The 19,934-nt window shown below is 38.5% G+C and overlaps 1 protein-coding gene and 1 long non-coding RNA gene across 2 annotated transcripts in view; one reads left to right on the top strand and one right to left on the bottom strand.

Moving 5' to 3' along the window:
* The first annotated feature begins 2,644 nt into the window (after positions 1–2,644).
* LOC114065668 lies at positions 2,645–4,553 on the top strand. The gene is made up of 2 exons (XM_027899724.1): positions 2,645–2,734; positions 3,305–4,553. Exon 2 carries the CDS (start codon positions 3,330–3,332, stop codon positions 4,116–4,118), a length of 789 nt encoding a protein of 262 aa, XP_027755525.1. The 5' UTR covers positions 2,645–2,734; positions 3,305–3,329; the 3' UTR covers positions 4,119–4,553.
* A 12,412-nt stretch (positions 4,554–16,965) lies between these two features.
* LOC114065669 overlaps positions 16,966–19,934 on the bottom strand; it is a 32,013-nt gene continuing 29,044 nt past the window's right edge. The window contains exon 3 of the long non-coding RNA XR_003573025.1: positions 16,966–17,192. This is a non-coding gene — a long non-coding RNA (uncharacterized LOC114065669). The remainder of the gene's footprint in view (positions 17,193–19,934) is intronic.

The following is a 19,934-nucleotide window of genomic DNA, read 5'->3' as shown; positions in this document are numbered from 1 at the left end:
TTTGCAAGGGCATGTAAGACTGACAGCTTGAAGCTGTCAAATCTACGGGGTCTATCTACACCTTGAAACTTCTATAGCTGCATCTGCCTGTGAATGGCTGGTAATGAAATGCAATGAACCTCAATTGAGGGTATCTTTGCTTTCTTTTTGCCTACCTGAAATTCCCAGTGTGTTGAACTGCCAGATGTATTCACTGTGAAATCTGAAGCAGCTTCTGCCTGGAAAGGTTCCCATAAATAGAAAAACAAGTCCAGGAGCGAGCAAGTGGCATTGAACAGTCTGTTTGCAACAGGTTCTTAGGGGGAACAGCAAACTCTTATCAAAGTGTTTCTTTACCAGGGAAACAACACAATGTGCCTTTTGAAGAGGAAACTAACATAAGGTCCTTTCAGGTCTCTATTGGTCTGTTAAATTGCAAATAAAAAGGAGATAAACTGTAGGAGTCACTTTGTCAAGGAAACAGTATTGGGTGAATAGAAGGATCGTTGTTTCATCTCAGAACAAGAAATTACATGTTCCCTTTTGAAGTGAGCTGTGGTCTTGTTCCCTGCTCCCCAGTCTGTCAGTTATACAAGAGACCTTTCTCCTGAAGGGTTTCCATAAGTCTTCCCAGACTGATTTTGTTCCTGCTTTTGTGCTTGAGCATCTGCATCTTTCTGACTGAAGTGGTCTGCAGGTAATCACCTTCAGGCAGAAACTGAATCTAGAACCTTTCCATCTGATGCTGTAGCTGAGATTTTAAGAAGTTGTGAACAATGGAGGGGAAGATAGCAACAGCCCTGTTATAACAATGCATGCAGCCCTGGCCATAAGTGGCACTTGTATTTTAGAAATAATAAATATGTATCTTTGGCAGTATTTATATTGTGCTGATTCTCTGAATCCAATGGACTGAATACTTTTTGCTATTAAGCTTCATAGATTACAGCTGAAGTAATAATATTCTATGAAAAGCCATTTAGCTCAATCAGTTTTGATTGTAGTTTTATTGCTTAGTTGATTGTATCAGATGCTATTTGTTCTATCCAGATTCACACCTATAAAACATTTAATATTATTTTTAGTGACTTTAATTTGGTGGGGAAAATGACTTTTTTGTCCCCCTCCCCATCTCTTCAAAGAGTACTGCCTGTAAAAAAACAGAATTCCAAAACAAACAAAAAAACAATCCCCAGAAATCCACCACAAACACCAAAACTCTGTTTTTTCAGGCCTTGTTAGACTATTAGAAAATACTTACTTTGCAGAAGATAGCTACTGATGTCGAAGTGAGGAATAAAATGCTATTGCTAATTGAAAAGTATTGACATAGCTGGAGATCAGGTACTCCTTAGCACCTATCCACTGTCCCCTTTGTAGTAAGGAGATATGCCTGCAGTGCTCTGGGGAGGGGAGCAGATGAAGCTAAAACACTCTTCATATAATACTGTATTACAAGGAACCTTTTCAGTGTGTTAATGCAGTAAAATCCCTGTTATCTGAATTCCATATTCTTCAATTACCGTAACTTATGATTCAGATAAATGGGAATCACCGAGATATAAACTTGCAGAGTTTATTAACTCACCGGATATTAATCTCTTCCTAGTATTATTTATATAATCTGCAGCATGATCTGGCACATAAGCACAGCAGGTTTAGTTTAGTTTAGTTTACAAATTCTATGCAAATTGCCTCTTTCACCAAAAAACGCATTCAACTTAGACCTCAGGGTATAAATCTGAATTTATGTTAACCAGGCTTCCTATGTTCGAGTTGGTAAGTGTATCCTAACAGATTCATCAGAAAGAAGGATAGTCAGTGCGGAAATGAAAAAAAAGAAATTATCTGTATTGCAGCACACATAGAAGTGGAGATAGGATCTACTTTCATTCTTTTCCAGCTGCAGGAAGATTCTAGATAGTGTTCTGGACTGCTTCTTTCTTCTGTTTATATTAGTAGAATAGAGTAGAGAAAGTCTTGGGGCAACTGATGCCCTATGGTGAATTGATTGAAGTAGACGCAGATAGATTATTTGTGAATTTTGTTCCTGGCACTACAAACAAAAGAGGATGCTGAAGGTAGTTTTTCTAAGCATCAAAAGTGCAGATAAAGTATATTTTTTCTGTGGGATGGGTTAGTTGGATGTAGAGCTGCTCCTTAAAGTTTAGGCCAGCCTAATTAAATAAGGGTATACATTAAACACTTCAATCTATAGCTTCTGCCTGTCTTTATGTGAGGCGTTTGGTTGGTGCTGAACCCTTGTTTAATTTTTGGTTTAGCTTGTGCACACAGCTGAAGTTTATCTAAGCTTATTTCCTTCTTAAGGAAAATGTGCATATTGGAATCCAGAATGCCTCACCCTCTTTTTGGTGCTGTGCTACCTTCTTTCTGACTGTCAGGGGTGGGAAAGGCCACAGGTATTGCCCCTCTGTAGAATAAGTAAATTGGGTATGTTTGTTTTTAGGTGGAAGAAAAGTGTCATCCAATCCTGCTATTCATTTTGATGCTCAAAGATGACATAAAAGCTGCATGCCAGGGAGGAATGCCCATTGAGAAGGAAGAAAGCAGCCCTGCACTCCTCTGTGATTGGGACTGACTGTGTTGTTGCTGGGTGGATGCTGCGTAATGCTGTTGCTGCTCCTGCTCCAGCACCGTGATGTTTCTGTTCCAGATTGTGCTGACTCACATTCGAAAAAAAATGATACATAGATACAATGCACTGTAACTCTTTTCCTTTCCCTCAGTAACCTCGGTAAGTGTTTTGTTTCTTTTTCCTCTCTTTGGCTAGTGTGGTGCTAATATAGCTTTATAGTTAGAATTAGTAGGAGGGGGAAAGGCAACCTTGTAAACAAGCTGGTAGCATAGAGATTAATCATGGGGAGGGCATTTAAATGCAACCTGCTGTTTGTGGTACATCCACCTCTCTCTAAAGCTGATCAATCCTGATAACTCGCCCGTCTCTACAAACTACACTTCTTAAATGGGAGAAGTGCTTACAATGCCCATTTACAACTGTATTCTGTTTAATTAGTCAGCACAGCCAGTGCTGCAGGGATAGATCACTTGCCTTTAAAGATTTGAGAATGTTAATAGTACAGTATATCATTTTAATTATTATTGGATTAATGTTGTGTCTCGAAGAACATCTAATGCAAATCACAAGAAATGGCCTGAAGTGACCCAAGGGTTGTGCTTTATTAGAAAAGTAATAGGTCCATTGCTTAAACATAAAGAGAGGTTCTTTCTTCAAATGTCACTGCGCTGGGTTTCTCCATATGTGTATGTAGAAATGAAATCCTTTTGCTTCCATCTTTGTCCACAGAGAGTTTCTATAGCTCATGTTTTAAATGGCTGAGACAACAGCCGTAATACCAAGAGATGAAGAGGACATCCAAAATAATTGTGATGATGAAGATCGATTTCCGAATCATGATACTGTTATGGCATCCCTTGGTTGCTCTGCCAGCCCTTCGTTAGCCAGCCTTAATGAAGACAGGGGAAGCTCAATGGTGCCAGAAAGATTGTCTGTCCTCTCCAGCAAGGCCGTGACCCTGGTAAAAGCCCTGACTGTCCCAGAGATGGTTAGTGGTGGCCAGATCCAGAGAACAGCCTCTGGGCTGGCTGAGCATCATATGACAGCTGTAGATGTATCACTGGGTGGCTCGTTGTACCCTGTGGTAGTTGGTAACCTGCAGCCTGTGGACATTGCCTCCCTGTGCTCCAAAAGCTCCTTCTGTAATGGTGAATTGAGTTCGGAAGTGCTGCAGGTCCCAAGGGTGCTCTGCGAGGCCAGCGAACCCCCACAGGCTGGGACTGACCAAAACAACTACCACACACAGCAGGAAGGAAGTGGCACCAAGAACTATACGGCCTCTTGTAATCTGAGCCATGTGATTTGGATGAAGACCACAGCAGTAATGGAGACCTTAGAAAATAGGAAACAAGAGGAAAAGGAGAAGTACCGGCTCCAGCTAGCTATGTACCGACGGCTTCTGCTGTTGCGCTCCATCAGGAGTTTGCATAGGCAGCTGGAGCAGCAGCAGGCCAGGTTGAAGGAATGCTATGGCATGGTAATAAATACCAAGAAAGAAGTGTTGAAACACATCTGCTCAGCCTCGCCCACACCTTCGCCATAATCATGTTGCTGCATGCAAAAATGAGCTTTGCAATGCCACCGGAGCCGCCAGCAAGCTTGCATGCTACCGGGGTGGTGTCCTCATACCCAAGGGTATGTGCCCATGTGCACTCAGAGTAGAGAGGAAACAGCAACAGCAGCAGAGCAAGAAGAGAGGAGAGAAGGAGAAGTGTGGGCCCCCGAATTTATCTGGAGGAAATCAGTGCAAGATTGAACCTGTGCGAGAAGTTGATTCCTGATGCACACTCAAAGCCTCAAGCTGAAATAGAATTTTTTGGCATATAGGTTGATAAAAAGAAAAAAAAATCATCACGAAATAGGGAACCTAGTCTGACACCTGATCCATAAAGGTGGTCAGATGCAGGGTTGCTACCTGCTGAATATGTGATATGGTACATCTCCCTTCTACTTTCAGCACTAACAAAACTTGAACAGAATTAGGATTTGTTTTCCTGCAAGAATACCTGAATCTAGAAAGTCCGGATATTTGAAATACTTAAACTCAGTTTCGATCCTATCTACCTAGCTGCCTGTTTTTCACAAAATTGTGAAGGCCATTGTACATTTGCAACCTCTATTTTCCTTTAAAATTTATTCAGACTGCCTAGAAATTATTGTGGGAAGGTAGGACAGTTGCACACACAGGGAAACAGCACAACTGCCTAAGCCAGATTTCCGCAGGAAAGCAAGGTAAAAACAAAGGCCCTGTAATCTGATGTTGCATTGGAAACCCAGGCTGGCAGTGCCAGGGGAATGTTTGAGGTCTGCACAATTATTAATCTGCTGCTAACTCCCAGTAGCACTAGCATCTGCAAATCAAGCATATTTTGTGCCTTACTGCTGTCATTTAATGGAAGTTGGTGACAATTAGCACTTTTTATCCAGGTGTATTAGACATGTGGAAAACCCTGGAGCACTGTTTCTCCAATTGTAAGGTTAGGATGCCTGCAGGGAATTTGATGTCAGTATGCAACAAATACACAGGGAAAATGAAAGCAAAAATATGCAACTTTTTTGTATGCATTTAAAAGGCAATGTGCGTGCCTATTATTGAACAGCAAATTGAATAGTTGAATGTGCTGTTTTAGGATCTGAAGCAAAACATGATTCAAGAAGAAAAGGTGCAAAAAAGTTTCCTTTTCTAGGATTTAAAGTAGTATGGAAAAAAAATCTCATTTTCTTCAAATGTTTATTTCTGATCATTCCACCTTTCCTTTTCCTGGGTGTTTTTGTCTTTTAATAATAGTTTAAGTAGATGAATAGTCAAATTTTTTTTTTCTCCTGCATTAAAAGGCAAGCCTATTATTAATATTCCTACCTTTCTAGAATAATGTGCTATACATAGGAAACCTTTTATTCTCACCTTTTTTTTCAGTGCATACGGGAAAGGGGTGTTGGTCTATGCATGCACACACACCTCCCTGTATTCAAGAGGTTATGAAAGGCTGGTGTTTCTTTTTTTTTCTGTAGCAGAAGAAAGAATAATGTCTCAAAATAATCTCTGCTGTCTATGAGGAGTTTGGTTGATTAGATTCACATACACACATCTGTGAGCAAGGTATTGAAGTAATTCAACAAATGAAGTGCAGCACAACATTGTCATTATTCCGTCTTTGTATTTCTGCGCACCCAAAATTATGGAAGCCCCCTGGGTATGCACAACCTTAGATAGGTTCATTCATCTCCTTGGGCCCTTATGTAGCCTCTCACGCAGCATGAACTAGTAACTTTGAATGCAGAATTACCATAGAAACATCCTTGGCATCAAGGAGATATTTGAAGGAGCATCCTCTCTGCCTCATTTGGGGAATTCAGGTTGCCAGAGGCCTTTAGTGGGCTACAGAGGAGAGCTGGGGGTTGCATGTGACTGAGAAACATTACTCCTGAGCTCTGATCCCATCTAGCTCTCTGCTCAGCCTTGGGAAAGATGTTCTCTCTCAGCAATGCAGGTTTCCCAAAGAGTTCCTAAATACCAAACTCATCTCAAAGGTAACCCATTCTTTCTTAACGTGCCTCTCAAAAAGAAGTGTTGATCATGGCCAACAGGGCAATGTAAAAATCCTTTTATTTCCACCCTCAACACCCCCCCCCCCAGCCCCCCTTCCCAGCTTCATGAACTACAAAAGCCTTTTGTCATTGGTTAAGAGTGAGTGTTATGTGAACCAAACAAGCAAACCACTATTATGTCATCTCTCCTGGGGAAAAAAGTGTTGGAGAAGGATCATATTTAAAAAATATGACTGCATTTTGAATCCAAATTTCTAATTGTTTCCCTTAGGAAAACAGTCAAAATGAATATTGTTGTTAATGTTGGTCAACTTTTTTTTAGACTGAAAAAAATTATCTGCTAAATTGCATTCAGGTTGACTAATACTATCATGTAGCTTTCCACTGAAATAAAATAGATGAACAAAAATATATTAAAAAAAAAAAAAGAACAAACAACCAAAAATACCCCCAAAAAATTACAAAACACCCTGGTAAGACAAAGTCACTGCTTTACCTCAATAGTTGCTGAAGTGCAGTATTGTTCTGCATTTGTTGCAAGAATGCCCTTCATTACTGCTTAAAGCTACCTAGAGTGTCATATTTGCATTTAAGAGTGGCTAGAATAACATTAAAAAGTACTTCTCACATAACACCTACTGCAGCCACAGCTAGTCTCTCAATCTGTCCAACTGTAAATTCTTTGTGGCAGAACTGTGACAATCTTTGTTTTGTACATTTCATAAAATTTCTTGATCAGCAGATGATTCTGCATTATGAGATTTGTGCATGAGCAATGCTGTCTGACAGCTGGCAGGAAAATGAAGCCAAGACTTACTCTGTGCATGCTCATTCTTTCCAACTAGTACGTTTATGGCTACATGCAAAATAAATGTTAACTGAGGAAATACCATCGGTCTTTGCAACAATTTGCTGTTTAGCTGGTGTTTCTAGGGTGGTCACCTACTAATAGGTGAAGTTGGACAAATCAATTAAATGCAATATGATTTTAAAAATGAATTTGTTTTAGTAACTTGGAAAGTGTTGCTATGTTTTTTTTGCTTGGATGATTTTGTATGCTTTGGAAGTTGAAGGTCAGTGAGAAAGTGACAGAATGCCATGGGTAACTCATGGAGGTGGTTTCAGGCACACCAGACAGAGCAACAGTCTTAGATTTTATAAAAGTCTGTCCTCTTAAATTCTTCAACCTCCTTATGCTTTTAAGAGGTTTGATAGTTTGGATGAGGTTCAACTAAATTTCTCAAAATTTGTACTTTTATCTAAACTCAACTCACAGGGGTCTCACAGATCTTGGGTACTGATGACAAAATATTTCTAGTAGGGCCTTTCTCCCCACTATCTCTTCTGTCTTCCAGAGCTGTCAAAATAATGATGTCCACGAGAAATCTTTTCTGCAACTTGACAGTTATGCTACCCACTCTTACAGCAAAGCTTGAATTTAAATGATGTTGCCTGAGCCTTAAGGTTCTGCTACTCATCTAATTCTGAAATGGCAGAAAATAATAATGGGTTTACTGTGAAAGGCTGGGATATTTAAAAGGTGTCAGCTCTCCTGGAACACTCGTTACCACTAAAAAAGTTGTAGCTTGTGCCCACCTGAAACAAGAAATCTTCAAGAAAGAATGGAGTTATGGACAGTTAAGTGACAACATGCATTACTGACATGCTCTTTAACAAAGTACTTTTCTTCTGCATCTCCAGCATTTCAGTTAGCTAAATTAAACTGTTACCCTGGAGACTCTGCAGAACTGTGTTTTTGCTGGTTTTATTGTTTAGGGCAATGAGTCAGACAAGATCAACAGCCCACCTTAAAATATTCAGTTATTACCTCTTGTGATGGAGCTCTGCAAGGGATTAGCTCAACAATTTCTCCTTCCTGAGATTTTCTTGTGTATCTATCACATTCCCTTATTAGGACAGTGAAGATTTTACCAATTTAGAGTAAATTTATGATATTGTGGTCAACTTATGAGCCATGCAATATTAAATGTGGATCACCCTGCATTGTTCTTGAAATAATGAAAATTATGGACTCTGTGCATAAGCATACAAATGATAGATTTAAAGATGAGGTTGTTTAAATCATCTCTAGATCAAGTAGTCTTGGGAAAACCTTTAGAGTCCTTGTTACAGTCTATTTCTATAAATGTTATAAATCTACAATATAAATGCATTGGAGAGAACCTTTTCTTTATGGCTGTTGAAAGAAGTGCAGTAATGCAAAGGTGGGCTTGGGATATTCTTGAATGGGACCCTGCTCCAAATGCAATGAGTAAGGAGTAAATGTTCCTTATTCCTAAAGCTCATGGATTTGGATGAACATGATCGCCAAAAATCTGGAGGGCGAATGGATAGTGGGAGTGACTGGACCTACAAGGAAAGATGTTTCAGGGTTTGACTTTTAATGCAGAATGAAGAATTACACACTGTACAGGTTGTTTTGTTTTGTTTTGTTTTTTCAATTAAAGATGACCTTTTCTTTTCCTTGCTCCTGAAAAAAGTCTTTTGGATCATTAGGTTAGATGCATGCTAAGGGTTGTTTGTGTAACTGCAGTACATAAGAGTTGATACTTATTTCTGAAGTTGAGTGACAGTAGTTATTGTTGCCAAAATTTACAACTTACACCCAGACCTGGTTTCTCTGTAAATTTTAGCATACTGAAGTTGAATGTCCTGCTGACTTTCAATCACACTTGAATCCAGGCCAGGAGTTTGAGGTGGTTTGCCTTGTTCAACTCCCTTCTCAATTTTGATTAATTTCTATCATCTCCTGGTGTCTTCAAACAATGTCTTGTACGGTACTAATCTTTGTCTTTCTGGCAAAATGTTTGGAAGATTCGGGAGAAGAGGAAAAACGCCTTCCTATCAGTCTCTTGTGCTATTGCAAAAAGGGGAAGTAGATTTTTTTTTTTAAATTTAGTGAAAACTTGAAGCAGGGGACGTTGTCCTGTGAAAACACTTTTGGAGTATTTACTTAAATGCCTTGAAAATGCGATGTTTCCTACAGCTTCAAGTAAGTTTCCCTAATTGTATTGTTCGTCTTCTCATAGTATTTTAGCCAAGTTTACAAAACAAACAAAAACGTTGCCTCCATCTCAGACAAATCAAGTCTCTAAATCCCCAGCCCAAAGTGGCTTCTGTGTGCATGAGTGGCAAAGAATTCTTGAGAATCTCAATAAAAGTTACATTTTCCCTTTGATAGGTTGGAAAGGAAGGGGAATGTGTGACCATTCATCACAGCTCCAGGCTCCTTAGTACCCAGGAACTTTCTACTCTAAATGACAAAGAGTTTCACTGTCACCAAAGAGAAATTGCTGCTGACCTTAGACCTCTTTTTAGAAAGTAAAATAATGGAGCGCAGGAGCAGAGTTTGATATTTGACCGAATTCTACACAATTATCATGCATGTGTATATAATAAAATTAATTCTGTGTCTCTGCATTGTAGCCTCCGGCAAGCAGCGTACAATCAGTTTTGTATGTATAATAGATCACAGAGTTGTTCATGAATAATACAAATGCATTGAGCAGATACTAGTGAGTGAGGATGTTTGTCTTTGCATGGAATCGAAGTGAACATGTAATATTGTGATAATATATATTTGATGAATTCAGGTCTGACTTGCCTTTGCCATAGCCTGCTAATTCCCCGACAAGGGTTGCCACAATAATTGAGTTTCCAATAACATTATGATTATTTCCACATGATAATTTAATTGTAGGTATTTTTTAATATTGTAATAATGTAGATTTGTGATTATTATGCATTTGCATGCAGATTTTCATGGTGTCTCGGAGCACATCCCTACATTTATAACTTAATTTCCTATATTATTGCATATATATTTTGGGATGAACTCATTAATGCAAACAAAAAAAAGTAGGTCTTTTTGGTCATTTTGCCTTTATTATAAATGGCTGAAAGCTTTGCTCATTTTTTTAGACCAGTCTAAACAAGTGAATAAACAAAAGACAACTGTAATTCATGGATGGATTAATTTAAAATAATAATGTAATTACAAATCATGGCAGATTTGTCTGAGGTAATTGGGATGTAGACTGGTACAAATTTTGCTTTACTGAAAAAAAGCTTGTTTAAATGAATCACTAAGTTTAGTAGAGGCTGCTTTCCATTCTTCCAAATCCTCTATATAACATGATGGCAAAGTAACAATGGCTCAAAATTCATGAGTGCCTGTTCAAATGGGTATAACAACATGGAAACTGGAACATCTGTATCTAGCTAGATATTATTTTGGCAAGCAAAAGTAAGAGTAGAAATGTGTATTCAGTCATGACTCTGGCAGGGATTTTAATGAGTTAAATTGTCCAGTCTGGAAAGAGGTTGGTTGGTTGTTTGATAACAACCTTCAAACTACATTAGAAAACCTTGCCTGAAATTTGGTGGGGCAAAGGGAGGTAGAAGTAAACTCTGTTCCCATTAATTGGAGCAGACATTTGTATGATCTTGTGAGCATTCTCTTCTTGTGAGCTCTCTTCCAGGCATATGGAAAATTCAAAGAGGAGAAAGTGTCTTTAGCTAAATACTTCTGTTTTGAAAAGAAATTCCCAGAGAAAGTGACACAGGCTTTAGGTATTGCTCATTTTTCTTGTACACATAGTTGGAGGACTGTTCACCTTTTATCTGTAAAATCTCAGCTCTGCAAATTGAACTGGGCTCACAATGGAGTTCTTGGTCTATCTGTCTCTGTCAGGTTGGTTTTCCATTGCTTGCATGACAGGAACATGCAATAGGAACTAGGCGAAAAGTCCTGGTCCAAATCTTCAGACATGGAAGTTTAAAACTAGGAACTGGAATATATAACTTTCTGCTGTCCTTTCACATTGTTCTTCAATGCACATTGGTGCTATTGCTTCCAGTGTAGTTTACTGCATGGTTTCTACTTTCAATCATACTCCTTTAAATTAACAACAGAAAAGACACAATGAGATTAAGTCCCTTCTCTTTCATCTTTCCTTGTTCTGTGGATTTTAGCAGAAAAGCATAAGCCTGATTTAGGCAGTGAAGAGAGCAGTCATGATTCTGCAGTATAAGATGGTCTCTCTAGGTTTTGCAGCAGAATGACTTCTTGTGTAGGTAAATTAGATTCTGTCCTGAAACCTATTTGATCCATGTCTTTTGTAAACTCTATATCGCACTAAGAAGCACCTTGGCAACTGAGTTCACTAGAAACTGTAAAAGTATCAAAGCACAAAGGTGGTCCAGTTGGCAGAAGTTCAATAATCTGTGCCCGTGTCTTGCTGAGATCAAGTGATATTTCAACACAGGGGATCTGGAAGGTAGGTCTAACTGCTATTTTTTTTTGTAAGGGGCCACCAGCATAAAATTAAGGATGTCTTTTACCCTGCGGCATTAGATCTTAAATGATCTCAGGTGTTGTTTGTCACACATAAAGTATCAGAGAATATAAACATATAATTCTCTCTGTAAGTCCTGCAATTTATAATCCTTCTTGTCATGGAAAAACCTGATGTTGTTTCAGATATGAGATTATTTATACTTGGAAGATTGTCTTCATTGCTGTATATTCCTGATGTGACTTATACGGATATGATAGGTGGGTGTACATAAAACTAAAGCCTGTTGAAAAGCACTGATTCATGTCATATTCGTGAGCAATTTTCTCTGATGAAAGAAGCTGAGGCAGTGAATGTAGCTGCCCTGGCCTCTCAACCACTCCAGCATCACAGAGGTTAGGCCTTGGAAGAGCTCAGTTCCTTTTCTACCTTTACCTGATGGTTTCTGAACTTGAGTCAGAATTGCTCTAATATTTTAAACTGGAGAAAGTGGTGTGTGGAGCTTCTCAGCCTTTCCTATTAATGCTCTTCTCATTATGTAAAAAACCTCAATGATCAGTAAGGTCCCTTCCAACCCAAACTGTTCTATGATTCCATGTCTTTTGCTTTACTCACAATATGTGACAAGGATATGTTTAATTTCAAGTCACTTGGAAAGAAGGCTTCTTTTGACACAAAATAATTTGTTGTTGCTGTTTTGTTCCTCAGCTGAAGGGGAGAAAACCCCCCACCTTCAGTTTTCTTGCAATTGCTTTTTTCCATTTGTAGGTGTAGGCAAAGTAGTGGGACCACGTAATTTCTGCATGAGGCAGGGGGTACGTTCTCCTGTGCACAGACCAACACTTCCCAGCTTATTCTTAAGGAAAGCGTTCTTCAAAAATAATTTAAGTAAGGAGGTATTTATGTATTGGCCATCTTCTCTAGTGCTTGAAAAATGCATGGTTCATGGCCACTAGTGGTTCTTCTCATTCTGGGGAAGGTTTATTGGCCATAATCCTGGAAGTCTGGCAGTCCCCTGTGTGTCAAATGATCACTGATTGTATTGGAAAAGGATGCTTCAGTGACAGCAGGCAGCCCCTGGGCAGGAAGAGGTGTCCCTTGTCCCTGAGCAATAACCTGTATGGATGATTGAGACTTGTTGATAGACCTCCATGGAAGTCTTACCTAGTAGTAAGAGCTTAGCAGTGTCTGGCTTAGTGAAGGATCTCTCAGTACAGGATGCTTGAACTTGATTTGTTACTCTCATCAAGAGGGTATAAAGGTAGGCAAAAACTGAACATGCCTTCAGGCCCAGGCAGATGCAGTTTTTCCGCAGCCTCTGTCTTATGGGAGGAAAAGAAAGACAAGGCTGCTAGAATTTACAAAATATAGTTATTGACTAATTTCTTCATCAGCAAGAGCTGCAAGAAATCAGTAAGGTCTCTCCTGAGAGATCAGTGGTGTCACCTCACATGTCCTCAGGGTGCCAAATGGTATAAAACACTCACTTTGAAAGTACTGCACCGCGATAGGCTTTAACTCCCAAGGGATGCATTGTGTGTACATTTTGTTATATGTAATGACACACAGAAAGGGCAGTGAAGCTGTTAAGGGAACACTGCATGTCTAAAAAGAACTTATTTTTCTTTCAACCAATAAAAGAGGGAAAGACTCTTTCAGAAAAGCAGTTAAAATAATATCATTTAAATGTAAGAGGTGATAAAATACCAGAGAGAATTCACTTGTCAGATGAAGAAATTCAAAATATGAAGTCTTCTGTGTAACATACACATTTCAAATTGGACCATTTTCCTGATAAGGCAATAGAACTCTGCCAAAAGCTTTTAAAATAGTTGATATATATACAAAATTTTAAGACTGACACAACCAGCACAATGGCAACAATTATTTAGAACAGACTTGAAGATTAAAGGAAAAAAATGTAATTTCGTGTAGTCATTCTAGACAATGTATGAGAGGCTGTGATATTCAACAAGACCAAAGTTGGATGTGAGACTCTGGGAGTTTTTCAGCAAAGGTGATTTTGTGGAAATACAGTTCAGTGCATATAAAAAATACCCTAGAGATGACTGCAATGCTAACAACAATATTTTGAAACAAAGCTAAAAAAGACTCATATTCCCTTCAATGTAATTCCATGTGGACATATTCAAAAATTCTGTACAACCTCAGTGTGCTGGGGCCCATTTTCCAGTAGAAATACTTTTACCTACAAAACACATGGAAATGTATGTGAATGTTTTCATTTATTTCCAACACAGAAGTAGTTGCCTTCCTTAAACTTGACACAGAATGAAATCTGACTATATGAAATCCCAGTCAGCAAGATGACAAAACAACTGGGCAAACGCATTTCTGTTTAACTTTAAACGTGAAATTGAATTTGGACAAATAATACATTTGGTACTATTTAGAAATAAAAAAGACTCGTAAAAAATAGAAAAATGAATTGGATAGGATGGTGCAGTTGCGTCTACTCTTACCTCAGCCCCATCAATCACTGTCAGTTAATTATCATTAAGATTGCATAAAAAAAGGCCCCTGTGAGAGTTGGATAGGCTGTGAGCTTCATTCTTTCATTAAAAACAAGATAAACAATATAAGCCTTGTTTTAAGTTTTTGTTTTGTTTGTTTGGAGGGTTTTTTTCATTTTTTTTTTTTTATTCAAAGAAATTATGTGAAAAGGTGAATCGCGAATAATTGTGCTGAAAGTTACCATATGGATTGCAGAGACAAGGTAATAAAACAAGGGATTCAATATAAAGTTGGTTCTTGTCAGGAAAATTTTAAAGATTTTAAATTTCTTTCTTTTTTTCTTTTTATTTTCCTTCCAAAATCCAACAGAATTTCCCTTGCTAGCATGCAAAACTTGTAGGATTTTTAAAAGAAATGCTTGCTTTTTAATTAGCTATGCTGTTTTTACATCACCAGGGTTTATACATGTAGTTTGAAAATCTTCTTTTTCAAAAAAAGTGTCTAAAATCTAAAGTCACACGACTCCAAAAGGTGATTCTCTGACAGAACACAAGCCGGCATGAAACTCACTATGAGTTGAGAATACAGAAATTTTTGGAGCTTATGTGTTGATCTGTTGGGCTCAGTTCATAAGCACTTAGATAATGACCAAAACAGGAAAGAAGTAGTGGGCGGGAGCAGCTACTATTATTTCCAGAGTGCATCCCTGCATTGCTGAATAGCAGTTCACGCTGTTAAAAGTGTCAAGGTTTATTGACAGTGCTCACCATTATCCCAAACAAGGGCTGTTATCTGAGCTCTGTGAAACTTCTGACTTTAATATAAAATTGTTTCTGCCAGCTTGTGCTTGATCAGCCTAAGGATCACAAGGCTCTCCTGGCCAAGCACTCTCTCTGCAAAAGGTGGCTACAGAGACTCAACTAAGCTAAACTTAGTTGATTTTATACACTTACATAAATTTATATAACTAGAACATTAATATATATTATAATTTATAAGTTGTTTATTGGTATTATTTTGATCAATTTATATAGATATATAAATTTATACTAATATATATAAATAAAATAATATGTGTGTTTTGCATCTTTGAATAGTTATTTATCATGGGAAAACATTTGTGTTATAGGCAGTATCTTTTGTTTGCTTATTGGGGTTTGGATTTGTTTTTTTTTAAGTGAGGCTTCATTGTTAACTCTTTTTTTTTCCCCCTAAATGACAGAAGTGCCTTCAGAACAAGAGCAATTTGAAGTCTGAAGCCTTCAGGGCCAAGGGCCTCTCTGTTAAGCAAAACAATAATTAAAACAAACCCCAAACCTTGCACTTGGAATTAGCCACACTTTGGGCAATTTCTCAAATAACCCTCCTGAGCTGGAGTCACCTAAATGCAAGTTTTCCCACACAGATGTCAAAGAAGCAAAAGGCCTGTGAATGTCACAACTTCAAACCAAAATGAAGTCTTTAACACTGCTGAGAAATGGTTTCTAATGAGGACAAATGACTGATTTAAACGAGAGCAAAGCTGTCCTATTTAGGGCTCTTCAGGCTGAAGGCAGCCCATCAGGAGGATTCATCTGCTCCTTGTCGACCTCCTTGTCCTCCTGGGAAAGCCTCTTTGCCCATACCCAGACTGCAGGCTGCACTTGGGGTGTGATGGGCAGCCAGATGGTCACAAGTTAAAGACCTGTGTTCAAATCAGGTCAGGCAACTCATATTGTCCATGCATCCTGTTTTATTTTACTGGGTATATTCTGACGTGTCAGGAAAGATTGTGCTTTCGGTAGAACCTTACAAAGTAAGCTCATTTTCACTCCCATATCTTTTCTCCATCCTGAGTTGAGTTTCTTCATTCTTACTTAGTTATTGGAGAAGGAAGGTCCTCCAATGCCAATTTTATTTTGCAAGGTTGGACCAATGTTAGCATGTCTGTAAACTAGTAGAAAGGAGAATTAGGCCATAGCAGAAAGGGACAGTGCATCTTGAAAGAAAACTAAGACTGAAACCCTAACCTCTTCTAATTTACATATGGTGACATTTTGCAGAAATATTGTAACATTAGCAGTGGCATAATGAAATTCTGCCTATCAGCCGTGGAAGGAATAATGTTACTGTAAAGGTAACCTGTCCACAGTTTGTTATCAAGGAAATATTCATGGCAAGAAACATACATATACCAATGAGTGTTAAGAACAGTAGTTTTTCCTTATATTTTTTCCTCATGGCCTATCCATCTTCCCCTCCAGATTTACTGCATGATCACTCCCTTTACATGCTAATTATGTGCAGCTCTGGTGAATTTGTTAGTAGTGACACTTTGGGCACCCAGTGGGACTGCAACTCATTATGTGGCAATGTCCAGATATATCAGATATTATTAGCTGTCATTAATCTGCTGTGGAAACATTGAGTGCACAGGCAGGAGAGAGACCAGGAAATAGAGTAAAAATGAAGTCTGCAGCCACCCTGGCCCCCAGAAGGTCAGAGGGCAAATCAGCAGGGGAGAAGAATACACCTTAAAATGGCCAGTGCTTAGCAGCAGATTTTTAACCCATTGTAAACCAGCATTTCTAAGAGGAGGAAAGACAGAAAGAAACTACACTCTTTGTAGTGTCCGTTTGGCTATGCTTTACAGGTGGAAACAGGAATACAGCATCTCAAACTGTCTTTTTTTATAAGCTATTTTCTACAACTGAATCACATCAGTAGAAGTGTGTGAATAGGAAGAAGAGTGAGCAACATGCAGTATCTCTCTCAGTGTGGATAGCCCTCGGGCATAAAGCTTTGAAATTATGCACGTGTAACTTTGAATAGGATTAGGCTTCCCCTCCATTTGAAGGTCATATTTTATAGAACTGGACCTGGTAGTAGAGAAAATCCCACAGAAATGGAGAGGTTACTCTCGCTGTTCATTCAGTCCTGGAATTTGTCTGTGTAAGTGCAGGAGTTTGCTTCTAGACTGCAAATGCAGAGCTGATCGGCCTCTGTTTTTCAGAAGTGGTGCCAAAAACGCAGCCTATTGTGATTTGTGTTTTTAAGCTGCATAACAGTAACTGTTAAGAGTTATGCATATGTGTACTTGTGCAGCATTTATTACATCTTCTTGGAGTGCAGAAACAAAAATGAAAGATTCTTCCCAGAAAACTCCATAGTCTTTGTGATCTCCAAGATAACTTGCAGAGTACTGCCCAGGACTGTAAGAAGAAGCATTTTCTTTCTTTACATCAGCTAAAGAGGCTGGAAGAATCCAGTCAGGCTTCAAGACAAGTCTTCTCTGTCTGAAATCAAACAGAAAACACCAAAGTAGAGGTTAGGAATCTCTGAGTTTAGTGGTGATATATTTATTACCTAGACAATTTTCAGAGTGGGGGAAAGGTAATAGGTTGGTTAGTCTGTGTGTGTCGGTAACTTACAGGTGCCTTTTGCTACTGTCAAAGGGCACTCTGAAAACTCAGTGACCTTAAAATAAAAGTAAATAATAAGATGGGGAGATTTGAAATAGAAAAAAACTACATTTTATCAAAGAAAGTAAAAGTAATCTTATGTTTCCAAGGTTACAAGGACTTGTGGTCTCTTATCTAGAAGTTGGAGTGTTTTTGTTAGAAGGTTTATACAAAAACTAAAGAAAAGAAATCATCCTAAAATTCTTCAAAAAATGACAGCTTATAATTGTTCAGGGAAGCTGGAGTGAAGTTCTTCATCCAGTTGCTTGGAAATTTCCCAGTGAGCCACTAATCTGAGTTCCTGAAGGAATTTGGTAAGTACTGGTTTTACTCCCATTAAAGGGGTCCATTCTCATGCTTCACAGTTTTTCAGATATTATGACATTTGTGTGATCTAATCCTGTCACAAGGAGGGTAATAACAGGGGAAAAAAAAGGCCAGATGTTTTATTTACGAACCTGTCTTCAATCAGACAGACTCTGATAAACCCATGCAAAAACAACCACCATGGTTAAGCTTTAGGTCATCTTAAATTCTGCACAATCCCATGAAATAGAAAATAACGTAGTATTTGGTGAAATGGCTCCCATTAATACTTCCCAAACTAACAGCTGTTCATGAACTCAGGTTCTAGGAAAAGATTTAAAAGTCATTTTGGTGTAAGTGTGGGGTTTGCAGAAATACCCTGAAGTGCTAGGAAGAGCAGTGTTAGCAATGGGGCAGGTGGCGAGTACCCAGGGAAATAAAGAAGAAGCGCTTTTATCATTGGTCTTGAACCTTTACAATTTTGGTGTTCAGGAGGATTGGTTTATTTTTATGTGAGAACAATGTAATATCAAAGAAGAGTTACAGTCCAATGGCACTAATGTGGACAAAAAAAAAGCTTGAAAGCCATTCTGAGTGCCGTATGAATACATTCAATAAGTTGGTCATAGATCCTTTTTAAGTCTTTCTCTAGTGTTTATAAAGTTCTACAATTATGGCATACCTTGCCCTTTTTCCAGGACAGGGGAATAAAAATTTATTCCAGTTTCTTTTTCCTTTGAGTTCTTTGGATAACTGAACATGAGGTGAATACTCTTTAAGCAGTAGGTTAACAAGTTACAGGTCAGGCTTACAGTGGAAAAATTGCAGTCAGCCTCTGTGGTTCTATATTTGTCTAATTTGCACTGATGAAGTTATTATGGTAGGCTCACTTTTTCTTTTTTTTTTTTTTTTTGCCACATGGAGGAACATGTTTATTATTTGCCCATCAAGATTATGCTGTCTTTTCAGTGCCTGTGTTGCTCCTTAAGATCCTGCAGGTACTTATTTTCACATTTAACATGATACGCATGAGTAAGCCTCTCTCAACTGGTAGAACTAGTCAGGTGTAAAACTCTGATGTGTGTACTCTGCAGGGCTGGGACCCAAGCAAATTCCACACAACACGAAAGTGTGTTACATTTTACAGAACTCCATCATTTCATATTCCATTGTTTGTAGCAAGATGAAGAGTTAGGTCTTGTCTAGAGAGACCTGTACCAGCAATGCTAACAAAGATATCTGCACAGCTGTCTTTGATATTTATTGTCCTGAAATGGTGCACTAAGTACTAAGTTAAGTCTTTTAAAAGATGATAAATATATATACTCCTCAGTATATATATACAGAATTGTTTTCAAAGTAAAATCCTAGGGACAGGTTTAAAAAGATTGTAAGTTGTAGCATAATGGGAGAAGGCCATCACCCTGAATTTGAAGTGTGGAGAGTGCTGGAATTCTCTTTTCCTTGAGACTCAGAAAATTCAGAAGTAGAGTGTAAAAAACCCTAGCAGCAATTTTATCTTCTTGGACGAGCATGAATACCTTTAGGAATACCCCACTGAATTTGAATTTTTTTCATTATCTGCTTTGTAAAAGCTAATCATAGTTATAGATTTATAGTGTATAAAGTGGGAAAAGTTAGTTGTAATTAAGACTATATTCATCTTTCTGAAAGTTAAAAGTGGCATCAGCTCTGAACTGATATATCTGCCCAGGAGCTGCACGTGAGCTGTTAGATCATTTGCTAATACTGTCAGAGGCTGTGGGAGGGCTATGCCTCCTAAATTTTAGGGTCATGACATCAACATCTGATTCTGCAATTCCTCTGCAAATGCCTGCAAGTGGCAGGGCTCTGTCACAGCCCTGCTCTTCTTACCTCATGCAGCACTTTATAGCATGCAACACTGCCTGCACAGTAAGTGGTGTCATAAATTACCCCACTTCATGTAAAGGGCAATCACTGCTTAGAGTGATACACTGTTTTTGCTAGGTGAAAATGTAAGGAGACATGAGTTTAAGTTTAGACTCATTGCAGTCTTCCAGATGTTTCCTGGTCATTTATTCATTATCGTCGTCACTCATTTGGGTGACTTAGACTCTTGCAGAATAAGGTACCAGTCAGCGTGAGTGAATAGGGGAGAATCTGACCTGAAATTACTGAGTTGTGAGTTGTCATTAACGTTTTATTTAAAAGGATTCTGATGTAGCTGAGACAGGAACAAGAAAATGCAACCAGAGCAGTAATACCACCAAAGCTCAGGGCAATGTTTCA

The sequence above is a fragment of the Empidonax traillii genome, unplaced genomic scaffold (assembly GCF_003031625.1).
Source record: "Empidonax traillii isolate 1590-97213 ecotype Southwest subspecies unplaced genomic scaffold, ASM303162v1 scaffold686:size905440, whole genome shotgun sequence".
NCBI lineage: Eukaryota > Metazoa > Chordata > Aves > Passeriformes > Tyrannidae > Empidonax > Empidonax traillii.
Note: the sequence above shows the minus strand (reverse complement) of the source record. Positions and strands in the feature narration are given on the sequence as shown.

Coding starts and splice junctions, on each gene's coding strand:
- LOC114065668 (XM_027899724.1), top strand. CDS start 3,330: ATGGCTGAGACAACAGCCGTAATACCAAGAGATGAAGAGGACATCCAA.